The sequence below is a fragment of the Gymnodraco acuticeps genome, unplaced genomic scaffold (assembly GCF_902827175.1).
Source record: "Gymnodraco acuticeps unplaced genomic scaffold, fGymAcu1.1, whole genome shotgun sequence".
Taxonomy (NCBI): domain Eukaryota; kingdom Metazoa; phylum Chordata; class Actinopteri; order Perciformes; family Bathydraconidae; genus Gymnodraco; species Gymnodraco acuticeps.
Window position 1 is genome coordinate 185,001 of NW_022989748.1, and position 13,236 is coordinate 198,236.

Here is a 13,236-nt window from a genome sequence, read left to right on the forward strand (position 1 = left end):
CACACAAAACAATATAAAACAGCACAAACATATGCACAAAGTAAATGCATGTACAGGAAGACATACAGTCAGTAGCTCAATGAAAAGGATTATACTACTAAAACAAATGAAATTCTCACACACACACATCGTGAAATAGTTAATTTATAGTACTAATGATTTTACACACCTCTCGTCTTCCATGATTCCCTTTTCCATCACAGTGCCCTCAAGTTCATATAAATGTGAATAAGTCTTTAAATAAGTGCACAACATTCCTCAAGTGACTTTGAATCACTTTTCCAGGTTATATTGTTTGTTCAACCCATCCAATAACCTATATAGCATTTACATAAAGTGCTGACAGTTGCTGTGAAGGATGGTTAGGGAGTATCTGAAGAATACGTGTCTCCAAATGTCTGGCTTTCTATTGCACAATATTTATTTTTGCATGATGTTGGTGTGTTCCTCCGCAGACCCTGGCTCCTGCAAAGATGGCTGACGAGGCGCAGCCTGACCCCGACAGCCTGCAGATTCCCGGTGAGAAACACACACTCTCCTCCACAGTTTATACACATGCTTCAACACTATGGCAACCTGGTCAAAATGACTCACTTCACCTCCCGTTATCTTTTGGAGTGTGAACACGCTGACCTTTCCATGTTCTTCTCCCACTTGGAAATTACCCTCATCAGATTCCAGTGACATTCCAGTCATTCCGGTTCATTACAAATATTCAATATAGAGAGCTTCAGGTCAAGTGTGTGAAAGATAAGCTGTTGCCTGCATTTGTGCTCGTATGTTAGTGTAATAATCACTCTTTCCCTATGATAAGAAGCTGCATGTTCTTTGGCTATTGTGTTCAGTACGTGTGGCACTATTCCAATGCTTTAATGTGTTTATAATTCCCTTAATCCGCTAATTCACAGGTGATCATTTATCAGCCCCTTCATCGCCTGCCACAGCTCGAAATGACTGCAGCATCACACCCCTCACACCGTCACCGTCACCGGTAACTATGCACTAACACAAACGCACATCCACCACAGACACTACCGCACACCCATTCCCTTACGTTCTTTATATAGAGCTTTTAAACACGGCCTGTAAACCCACATCCACTTCTCACTGTTATTAGTGGTTTATGATAACACTTTCACTCCGAGTTTAAAGTGAGGTGTAGAACTAAAGCGAGTACCCTATAAAAACACAATATCTCACTAGAGGAGAGGAGAGGAATGAAGGGAAGTCCTTGAAAAACAACAGATTTCTAAGCCAACCTGCTAATTTCCACTCTTCAAAACAATTTATCTCTAAAATGTGAGAAGCATGTGTTTTAAATTCCACCCGTGCTTCCTCTCCAGACAGAAATGGTCGCCTGCATTAGATCATAGACTGTGATATTTGTAGCAGACTATGAGGATTTCTTCCTTTTAGTGTTGAACCTTAAACAAGAGAACATGCTAACATGCTAATGTTTAGCAGGTAGACTATACTATGTTCCACATTTTTACAGCATGAATACTTAGGCTAAACATTAGGAGAAATACAAATTGTTTTTCAAGGAACAAATTTGCCTTACGACCCAAGGTTGTCTCATACTAGTTTTCACCGATTTCTCCTGAGGTAGATATGAATGTCTGTACCAATTTTCATAGCCACACAAATGTCCTTGTCTTTCTCAGAGGGTGGAGGTCAGACCCCGGATGTCCTGTCCTTTCTCAGTTGTCGTGGCGATAGACTTTGGGACGACCTCCAGCGGCTACGCCTTTAGCTTCACTCAGGACTCAGAGGCCATACACATGATGAAGTAAGACTCTGTTTTTGTTTCCTTGAACAAATTCAGTTTTATTATTGTCTTACCCTTGACATCTTTTTCCTCCGATCCCTGTAGGCGCTGGGAGGGAGGGGACCCCGGTGTAGCCAATCAGAAGAGCCCAACGTGTCTGCTTCTGACTCCTGAATTGAAGTTCCACAGTTTTGGGTTTGCGGCCCGGGACTTTTACCACGACCTGGACCCGGAGGAGGCTCCACACTGGCTCTACTTCGATAAGTTCAAGATGAAGATCCACAGCACAAGTGTAAGAGAGATCAGGAGAATCCGAGAAGATGGGTGGAATCTGTGGGTGGCAATGACAGAAGAACTATTTTCATAAACTATCCAGAACAAAAGGGTTCAATTTGCACATCCAGACCAGGATGCATTGTGGGAAGTGTAGGATCTTAGCCTCTGCAGCTTCCAATCGGGCAGTTTCTTTTCTTGAACTGTCTTTTGCAATTATTATGACTTTGTTGTTGTAAGAATCAGATAGATGACTTGTTCTTGCAGCAGTTTTTCAACAGTTGGGGTTGTGTTTGCTGCAGGACCTCACCATGGAGACGGAGCTGGAGGCGGTCAGCGGGCGGAAGGTCAGGGCCATCGAGGTGTTTGCTCACGCCCTGCACTTCTTCAGGGAACATGCTCTAAAGGTGCATTATGAAACCCCATATAATTGCAGTATGGAACCTCATATTTATAGATGTATTTAAATGTGTTTTTTATGTGCAGTTTAAAAGACAAGGTCCATCTATGAGCTCAAGTGCTTTGCTTTGACAGAAGCTCATAGCTTGAATTCAGTTTTGAGTGTGTTTACCAAAGACTATGTTTCTTTAATTGGTTTTAGGAGGTGAAGGACCAGTCGTCATCAGTGCTGGAGGGAGAGGACATCCGATGGGTGATCACCGTCCCAGCTGTGTGGAGACAACCCGCCAAACAGTTCATGAGAGAGGCTGCATACCTGGTAGGAACATGAGCCAGGAGGGTCTCTACATCCAATATGTCTCCTGATCCATCCATTCTCATAAAAACATGTATATAGGTCCTGTGAAAGAAAAACATTTGACCTATCTCAATATTTGGTGACACAACAGCATGAGATTAAGGCTCTTTAATTAATGTTCCCATGGAAGATCCCCTGCTATGCACACACACTCTGCACTTTCCCTTTATCCTCCCTGTATAGCTTCCCACCAACCCACACACTCCTCCTTCGGTGCACTGTATTTGTCCCAATGACTTGTAGGAAGTGTGCGTACATAGACAGGAATGCAAGGGGGCCTATCACAATACACATCAATGAGAATGGACTGACCCATGAGTGTAATTGTTAATTAATTAGCAACAGTCCATGGAAATGACTGTACTACTTTTACATTCAATATCATGCTTTATTCCTTATTCCCTCTCTGCAAAATGTTCAATTTTTCACGCACACACATTTGTTCACCTTTTCTCCTTTGTCCTTTATTCACCGGGGTACATACATAAATTGTCTAATGGACACACACTTTCACATGCACGCTGGCATATACACTGACATATACACACACCCTATGCTGGCTCCGGCTCTCGGCTGTCAGGGTGTGTGTGCTTCCTGCTGGCGATGATGTCATCTCAAGCGAACAATGAGGGAGACCGGCATACAAACACAGGAAGAGGTGTCCAGACCCCCGCCCTGCACACACACCTAAAAACACAGGCTGTTCTCATACGCTGTTATAATTATCAAAAGTAATGCACGATTATTGTGCAAAAGTCTGCATAGGGAGAGGTCAGGGTGCATGGGTGAGTCAAACAAACACTCTCACACAGGACACCGCTGTTTGTGTGCAGAGTGAAAACAAAAGTCAACATTTACTTATTTGTTATGTATCTTCCGTACTCAAGCAACGCCACTTCCGTACTTATTTGAACCCAAGCTACAATATTTTGCTAAACCTAGCCAAGTAATGGGGCCAGGTTATACACAAATGTAATGTTGATATTGCCACAATATTTTAAGATTGAGTAGTCCTTTTGTTCTAAATTTCACCAAGTAATTAATTCAACATATTTATTAATCCCAAACTACGATCTTTCTTGAACCTACATGAGTAATTTATATATACTTTAACCAATTTCCCCTGGGATTTTTTAAAGTATCGGTGATTCTGATTCTAATTTTGTTGCAGTTTCTGAACCATAATCTTTTGTGGGAACACTGATCACTCGTGTTGCTGAACATTCATAGGCCAAAAAAGAATACAATAACTTTTGTAAAATATCCTACAAACCATTATATGAGGATGTTTGAGAACTTATTTTTCCAATACCAATATGTTTCCAATACTAATATGTCCTCAGTGTCTTAATACCATGGATAATGTTGCAGGGTAATAACACTTGTAATGTTCCTCTCCCTCTCTGTAGGCTGGTCTGGTGTCTCCTGATTGTCCGGAGCAGCTCCTCATCGCTCTGGAGCCGGAGGCCGCGTCCATTTACTGCCGCAAGCTCCGCCTCCACCAGGTGCTCGACCTGAGCTTACAGCCAATCACAAACGGCCTCGACCTGGAAGGCTCCAGGCCCTTCGAATCCAGCTTCAGACAAGGTAGCATGTGTGTGTGTGTGTGTGTGTGTGTGTGTGTGTGTGTGTGTGTGTGTGTGTGTGTGTGTGTGTGTGTGTGTGTGTGTGTGTGTGTGTGTGTGTGTGTGTGTGTGTGTGTGTTGTGTGTGCGTGTGTGTGTGTGTGTGTGTGATAGCACAGTGTAAAGAATGTTGTATATGCTAAAGCTCTCTAAGTTACTTTTTTCTTTAACGCAAAATTGGCATATTATCATGTTATAAAGTTGCTGTTGTGAGCATGTAGGCAAACTGTTCCCTATTAGCACATCTAGAAGATACAGAGGAACATTAGCATTTATTTTAAGCTTGGTTTCTTGCATTCCGTATAATGCAAGTCCAAGATTCATCCTTATTTTGAGCTCTTCTCTCGAGGGAAACACCTGCTCATTAGATGCTAACTGCTCCTTGCATGTTAGCTTTCTGTCGGGCAGGTTGCGTAGTATTGGATTATCAGAGTTTTTGGTTCAAACGAAATAAGGTCTCCTATTAAGCCTGAAATGTATGCTGATTTAAGTGGCAAGAGTAAAGCTGCAGGCAGACAACTAAAAACAAAGAACTGAAAGATGCTAAATCTTAGAACTGAGGGGAATTTGGTGATTACTCTGCAGTTTCAGGGAAAGACAATTTCCAGAACCACAAACTCTTTTCACTTTGCAACTCTATAGTATTTGAAAGGGTGAATAACTTTTCAATTTCCCGAAAATGCTGCCAATTTGCAGCCAAGAAACAAAGGGCGATTTCATGCTGAGAAAAAGGACACTGGTGCATTATTCAGCACACCAACATGCCGTCCAGAATCCCCTGCACAGGCCCACTTATACATATGCAGCCCCTCACACACACACACACACACACACACACACACACACACACACACACACACACACACACTAAACACAGGATATTGTAATTGGAACAAGGTGCAGTGAGACTATGATCTCACCCCCCCCCCCGGCCTGTCATTCTCCCTCTCCTTCTCTGCATTCATTTTTCTTTCTTTTCCTTCTGTCTTGCTAACATCTCCTCCTCCCCCTCTAACTTTTCCTTGTTGCCAGGACCTACACTTTGGAAAGGCTCTGCAGAAACCGAACACCACACACACACACACACATTTTCTATTTTGCTGTTTCATGTAAATGGTTTCCAGACTTGCATTACATTCATCACCCCATCCAAAGGAACACACAGAAATACACACACATATTTCATACCCCCTAGATCCAGAGCCTTAAAACAATTGTACGAGTCTTTGCTTTCAGTAAAAAAATATGTTGCTCTTCAATCTTTGTTCTTTCTTTTCCTTTCTTGTGTATTCTTTCCTTCTTTCTGTCTTTCTTTCGAATACCTTTCTCTTATTCAAATGATCGTGGAGTGAAGAAACATGGGGTTTGAGGGAACCCTAGTAAAAACCACTTCGACCTAAATGATACAAACACTTCACTCCAGACTGTCAAACAAATCACACACACTGACACTCACTCACACACGTTTACATCAGGGCCGCAGCTTCACCACAACCCTGTCCAAGTTGTTGAAAGACAAACAAAACGAATTTCCTTAAAACATCCTCCCTTAATCTTTAGATGTTGCTCATCTTAAATCCATGATGTCTTTCTATGGGTCTACTTGCATGTATGGAGGCCCATTAAGTGTGTCTGCTCTGTCAAAGGCTGTCAGGAGTTTTGTATTTATGTCAGCTGCACTCTGTTTTCCTTGGCCTCCATCCATACTCATAACCTGCCAGTCAGACGGTTAGCATGTCGAGAGCGGGGAGAAAGCTGAAATGTGAGAGCATTTCCAACATATCGCTTCTGTCATGCAAAAACATTATGATTCTGGTTTTGGTATGTTTTTCTTGTTTCACTTAGTGTGAAAGATTTGGGGTAAATGTCATGACCTCATGGGTTGTGAAACGTACTTTATGTTGTATAGATTAAAAGCATTCATCCTCATTAGGTTGAAAGTTTATGTTATGGCATTAAACACTAGCTTAGTTTGTTTATACAGGCAGACTGTTTGGATCTTGGCAATGGTGAAAGGTGGTAATGATCCTTGGGTCTCAGAGCTGAATAGAGTCCATCAAAATCTTGTTGAATTGAAAAGGGCCCAGAGCGTTGTTTTTGGGGGATAATAACCCATTTTCTAACCTGAGGGACCCAGAAATCCTTGCTTTGCCCCTGAAGAACTGCACAGCATCGAGGAGGCTTCAAACTGTATGGCTGAAAACAGCTGCCTGCTGAAGCTAAAAAACAATGTGAACTGATGTGCTGACCCAAATCATCTCACACAAGAGCATGTGCAGCATCCTATCCAAATAAAAAACTGAAGTATGTTTTATGTTTGTTGCAGCGAGGGAGCAGTTGAGGCGATCCAGACACAGCAGAACCTTCCTGGTGGAGAGTGGAACCGGAGAACTGTGGTCGGAGCTGCAGACTGGTGAGAGAGTGTGTGTGTGTGTGTGTGTGTGTGTGTGTGTGTGTGTGTGTGTGTGTGTGTGTGTGTGTGTGTGTGTGTGTGTGTGTGTGTGTGTGTGTGTGTGTGTGTGTGTGTGTGTGTGTGTGGGGGGGGGGGTGTCAGACCCCACATGTTGGAGATATTGATGATTTTGACTTTTCACCCCAGCAGAAGCAAACCCACCTACTTACTCATTTATAGAAACACTTTGTAACCTTTCCTTCCTGCTTAAAGTCATTTCATTCTGCATTTACTCTGTTCTTAATTAATGTTATTACAAATGTAAAGTTGTAACCTTACAAGAATACAATTAAAATATGAATATAAGGGCCAAGGATCAAGGGGCATGTCACCCTAAACTAGCAAACACAACAGGAAATATTTAGACCCTTTACTTATGTTAAAGCCCGCATTTAAAATGTACTTTGGTGAAGGTATGTCAGTATTTAAAAGTAAAAGTAACCAGATCCAAAAGTTACACACAGTCCATAAATAGTAGTGTAACAAATGTATTAAAGACATTAAAAAAATGGAGAATCAGCAAATCTTCAAACATGTCAAGTTGGAATCACTATTATCAAAGTTAAACTCACAGACAAAACATCATTTCGTAAAGCTGTGCAATAAGTACAGTATCCCTCTGAAATGTAATGGAGTTGTATGAAAAGAAAAATACGGCAAAATTGCACTTAAGTACTTGACTTCCACGCACAACCACAAAGTGTGAATCCACAGTGTCCAGTGTTGCCTGAGAGGATCCTACAGGACCAATACATCTACTTCTCAAGTTTTACACTCTCTTTTCTCTGGGGAGCCATGACAACCATCTGAGGAGCCACGCGCCCCTGCTGACCCTTTCTGCTCCCTTTCCTGTCCCCACACACACACACACACACACACAAACACACACACACACACACTCACTCACTCACACACACACACACACACACACACACACACACACTCACTCACTCACACACACACACACACACACACACACACACACACACACACACACACACACACACACACACACACACACACACACACACACACACACCCACAGGAAGGACCCAGCCCATGGGACTCTGCATCTGCACTGTAAATAAACCAAAGGAGTAGAAGCCAGTTTTATTCGCCTCCTCCTTTCACATGTTCTTCTCTCATCCTCCATTTATTATTCTTTTTGTGTAGCTTCTCTTTTTCTCACTCACTCATACGTGTCAAGGAGGGGCTCATCTAAACTCAGGGTAACTAAGTCAAAACCGGCTCTTATCGCTGAGCAGATTGTAAACACACAAGAGCAGAGGGCAGCAATCACAGCCTGGAGATTGTTTATGTTTGATGGTCTGCTGGTTGAAGAGTTTCAGGGGAAACACACACACATTAAGACATTCCACAAAAAAGGAGACACACTATCATCCACTGTTTCCTCCTACAACTTATGGAGTTGAATTTGCACTGCAGTTATTAATGGTGTGTGTGTGCTCTCTCTTGCAGGGGACAGGTATATCGTTGCAGACTGTGGAGGAGGGACAGTGGACCTGACGGTGCATCAGATCGAGCAGCCACAGGGAACACTCAAAGAGCTCTACAAGGCTTCAGGTACTTTCACAATCTGCTAAAACACACACAAAACTTCCTATGATTTAGTGCCTTCATAAGCTTAAGCATCTGTTTGCAATGTCACATATTTATTTACGACTACAGAAGGCAGTATTTTAGTATTTCATTTTACATTCAGTTTTTAGATTTGTCTATTTTACATGTATATACTGTATATTACATCTCCTGCATTCCTTGCACATTGGTCACTTGCAACATTGTTGCATTGTTTTATTTCTATTCTGTTTCTTATTGCACTACTTTTATTGTTTTTATTGTAATGTCTTATATATGTTTATGTTGGATTGTTAAAGGAGATCTTCATTGCTATAATGTAGCTACTGTGACAATGAAACTTTTGAATTTGAATCTTTAAATATTTTGGTTAGAATTCTCCACATAGAACAGTGAAATACTGGCGGCACACTTCATCAACAAATCCATCTCCCTCAGGGTCCTGGCACTGACATTACAAGACATGGCATAAAATCAAATAAATAGATAAATAAATATAGAATAAGAAATGAAGTACATCAGCAATGTAAAAGAAAAGGTTTGCGATCCTTGGTTAACTTTCAAATAAATAAAGTCTCTATCAGCCCAAGGAGTATCCTCATCATTTTCTGAATCTTTGTATCTTTAAAGCTGCCGTTTTTCTTCCAGGCGGTCCGTACGGTGCGGTCGGAGTGGACCTGGCCTTTGAAGCCATGCTGTGTCAGATATTCGGGGAGGACTTCATCAAGAGCTTCAAGGCCAAGCGTCCGGCGGCCTGGGTGGACCTCACCATTGCGTTCGAGGCGAGGAAACGGACTGCGGCGCCGGGCAGAGCCAACGCCCTCAACATCTCCCTGCCCTTCTCTTTCATCGACTTCTACAAGAGACAACGGGGGCAGAGTGTGGAGGCCGCCCTGAGGAGGAGCAAGTGAGCGGGGACTGGGAGAAGGGGGGTGTGTGTTTGATTAAACAATGGATGGATTTATGTGTGACATTAAAGACTCTCTCCTCAGTATGCACATCGTGAAGTGGTCGTCCCAGGGGATGCTGCGGCTCACGCAGGAAGCCATGAACGAGCTCTTCCAGCCCACCATCAGCAATATAGTCAAACACATCGGTGAGAAGCACAAAGACACGAGAACAGAGCAGAGCAGATTTGTTTTGACCAGCCCAAACCTCTGACTTTACAGGATGAGTTGCCCAAACTGGTGAGCTAATTCAGGGCAGCGCCAATCCAAACCGTAAAAAGGCAAATAGTCCACGCTCAGAGCAAACTACAGTTGCAAGAAAAAGTATGTGAACCCTTTGGAATTACCTGGATTTCTGCATAAGTTGGTCATAAAATGTGTTCTGATCTTCATCTAAGTCACAACAATAGACAAACACAGTCTGCTTAAACTAATACCACACAAACAATTATATGTTTTCATGTTTTTATTGAACACACCATGTAAACATTCACAGTGCAGGGTGAACCCCTAGGCTAAAGACTTCTTCAAGAGCTAATTGGAGTCAGGAGTCAGCCAACCTGGAGTCCAATCAATGAGACGAGATTGGAGGTGTTGGTTAAAGCTGCCCTGCCCTATAAAAAATACACACCAGTTTTGAATTTGCTATTCTTAAGAAGCATTGCCAGATGTGAACCATGCCTCGCACAAAAGAGCTCTCAGAAGACCTACGATTAAGAATTGTTGACTTGCATAAAGCTGGAAAGGGTTACAAAAGTATCTCTGAAAGCCTTGATGTTCATCAGTCCACGGACTGATGAACATCAAGGCTTTTAGAGATACTATATTATAGATTATAGACACATTGTCTATAAATGGAGAAAGTTCAGCACTGTTGCTACTCTCCCTAGGAGTGGCCGTCCTGTAAAGATGACTGCAAGAGCACAGCGCAGAATGCTCAATGAGGTGATGAAGAATCCTAGAGTGTCAGCTAGAGACTTAAAGAAATCTCTGGCACATGCTAACATCTCTGTTGACGAATCTACGATACGTAAAACACTGAACAAGAATGGAGTTCATGGGAGGACACCACGGAGGAAGCCACTGCTGTCCAGAAAAAACATTGCTGCACGTTTGAAGTTTGCAAAAGAGCACCTGGATGTTCCACAGCACTACTGGCAACATATTCTGTGGACAGATGAAACCAAAGTTGAGTTGTTTGGAAGGAACACACAACGCTATGTGTGGAGAATCCAAAGGGTTCACATACTTTTTCTTGCAACTGTATATGCCCAAGGGCTTTCTTTGTATCCTTATTCTAGGTACTAGTGACCTTACTGTTTGTTTTCCAGCCTTGTTCATTCTTAAAAAACTTGAGTGTCTATTTTTAATCCGTCGCATTCCAGTGGTACAAAGCATTTAGCTCTGCTGGCTTTTGTTGGATCAACATAAGACGAAGAGTGGATGTGTCAAATTGTTAAAAAAAGAATACAACCCATTCTAACTTCCAGAGTCCTGCACCAGATCTGGTAACGGCCTATTTACGTGGAAAGAAAACGTGTGTAAATGGGGAAAAAGCAAATGAGAGCAACCATATGTTGTTTTTTGTCAAAAGAAATCTGAAAATAAGACAACTGTCGACCATTTGTTACATCCAAAGCAGCTAATATTATCGAGTATAATCTGTCGACATGATATTTCCATCTGTGAATACACTGGAATCAACCAAAGCCAGTTAAAGAGACTTTTTCTTGGATGGATTTGTGATTTAAGAACGGGGAGAACCCAGCTTAAACTGGGGTTAACATAAAGCACTTCAAAATCAGCGACTGTGTAGCAGCCTGTTCGTTTATCCCAGGCTGGGCTTATTGGTCGCATCAGATTTCACGTGGAGATCATTGCTAGTAAAGTGTAGGAAGTTAACGGAAGTGGATGAATGAAGTGAAATCATTCTAAAGGCTTTTTCCCATGTTCCTCCCCTGACAGAGGAGCTGGTGGCAAAGCCTGAGTTACAAGGCGTGCGTTTCCTCTTCCTGGTCGGTGGTTTTGCCGAGTCGCCCATGCTGCAGAAAGCTGTCCAGAGAGCAGTGGGGCGGACGTGTCGCATCATCATCCCCCATGACGTGGGACTAACCATTCTGAAGGGGGCCGTGCTCTTTGGGCTGGATCCCACCGTGGTGAGTAATCAGGAGCAGCTTTTAGTGATGGAGGTCTTTGACAAGTTCTAACAGAATCTGTCTCTCAGGTCAGAGTGCGTCGCTGCCCCCTCATCTACGGCGTTGGCGTCCTGAACCGCTTCGTGGAGGGGCGCCACCCTCGGGACAAACTCCTCATCAAGGACGGCCGTGAGTGGTGCACCGACATCCTGGACCGCTTCGTCTGCGTGGACCAATCGGTGGCTCTGGGCGAGGTCGTGAAGCGGAGCTACACCCCCGCTCGTCTGGGGCAGCGCAAGATCATCATCAACATCTACTGCAGCCCCTCAGAGGATGTCACCTACATCTCAGACCCCGGGGTCAGGAAGTGCGGGACGATTACTTTAGACCTACCGGAGCCGCTACAGCTACCGGGAGCAGTGGGAGGAGAAGGCGGAGCAGGAGGAGGAGGACCAGAGAGGAGAGAGATCAGAGCCACTATGCAGTTTGGAGACACGGAGATCAAAGTCACAGCGGTTGACGTCATGTCTAACCGCTCCGTCCGGGCTTCCATAGACTTCCTGGCTAATTGAGGAGGAGCAGGAAGTGGAGAACAGGAAAAAACGGATTCTTGGGATGATAATTGTAGAATAATAAGCGGTACTTTGGGAGTGGGAGACAGGTTTGAGACTCACATCCTGTGATTCAGACATTTAGGCTTTACATTTACTCAGTAGAGTAGAGAATAAAAATGTATTCAAACTTAGCCTTTTTTTTTTTACTCAGCATCTCTTCAACTGGAGGGTGGGGCACCCTTTATTAACAAGAGAAGAAGAAAGTGTCTACTGTCTTCAGTCACCTTATAATGCTGTCACACGCATTTCCTGCCCCTTTCCTTTTGTATGACCTCTGTAAAACCATAATGGAAGCTGGAGCAGTACACATCCCTTCTCCAATAAACGGATACCTTCTAATAAATCAACCTGTACGTATTATACTACCTAGAGTGAGACTCACTCACGTTAATTCTTTAATAGGAAGACTGTTTCCTTTTCCCTCGTATAATGAATCACACAGGGATGTCAAAAGGGTCCGATACCTCATTCATTCATATTTTTCTGTCCATATGAGCTATTGACTACATCTACCTGGACTGCAGCTTTGTTCCCGATGTGACTGTGGTTGAGCGTGACCTAGTGGTGAAAGAGTGAACTACAAGCTAAAAATCATTGAAGTAGAAACTAAGGACCCTTTAAAAGGAAGGACTGTGGCATTATTGCACAATTTGCAAGTTACTTAAACCTTACATCACTATTCAGGTGTATTGTTTAGTATTAGACATCTTTCACATCGCATTACTTGAGTAAACTTGTCTTTAAAATATAAGTCTGCTCCTTTGGGGGCTTTATCCTCGATCATGCTGTGCCACGTTAAATGTCTATCTCGACTATCTGTATGCTGGAATGAACTGTATTCGTATGCATGTAAAGTAAGATGAAGAACCTGTGTACTCTGTTCAACATGAGACGTCATCTCATTTGTGTGCAGGTTGTGAAGCACTGTTATTATCCTAATGATTAATCCATGGCCCTACATTTTACAATAAAGTAACACGTTTTACTCATTTTTCCCACAGTAAAATCTTTATTTGCATTTCTTCTTTAAATACCTTAATCTTCTGTCCCCACCCTTGAACATAAAA

At 42.9% G+C, this 13,236-nt stretch overlaps 1 protein-coding gene across 10 annotated transcripts in view; it reads left to right on the forward strand.

Moving 5' to 3' along the window:
• Positions 1 to 13,158, forward strand: part of hspa12b (heat shock protein 12B) — an 18,170-nt gene extending 5,012 nt beyond the window's left edge. For all 10 annotated transcript variants that reach the window (XM_034218569.1, XM_034218720.1, XM_034218635.1 and 7 more), the window contains 13 exons: positions 456 to 519; positions 909 to 991; positions 1,665 to 1,789; positions 1,874 to 2,060; positions 2,344 to 2,448; positions 2,643 to 2,759; positions 4,208 to 4,385; positions 6,749 to 6,835; positions 8,354 to 8,458; positions 9,122 to 9,380; positions 9,466 to 9,569; positions 11,386 to 11,576; positions 11,645 to 13,158. In XM_034218569.1, the coding sequence (XP_034074460.1) occupies positions 474 to 519; positions 909 to 991; positions 1,665 to 1,789; positions 1,874 to 2,060; positions 2,344 to 2,448; positions 2,643 to 2,759; positions 4,208 to 4,385; positions 6,749 to 6,835; positions 8,354 to 8,458; positions 9,122 to 9,380; positions 9,466 to 9,569; positions 11,386 to 11,576; positions 11,645 to 12,127 (2,070 nt within the window). In that variant the 5' untranslated portion in view covers positions 456 to 473 and the 3' untranslated portion in view covers positions 12,128 to 13,158. The remainder of the gene's footprint in view (positions 1 to 455; positions 520 to 908; positions 992 to 1,664; positions 1,790 to 1,873; positions 2,061 to 2,343; positions 2,449 to 2,642; positions 2,760 to 4,207; positions 4,386 to 6,748; positions 6,836 to 8,353; positions 8,459 to 9,121; positions 9,381 to 9,465; positions 9,570 to 11,385; positions 11,577 to 11,644) is intronic.
• The last annotated feature ends 78 nt before the right edge of the window (positions 13,159 to 13,236 follow it).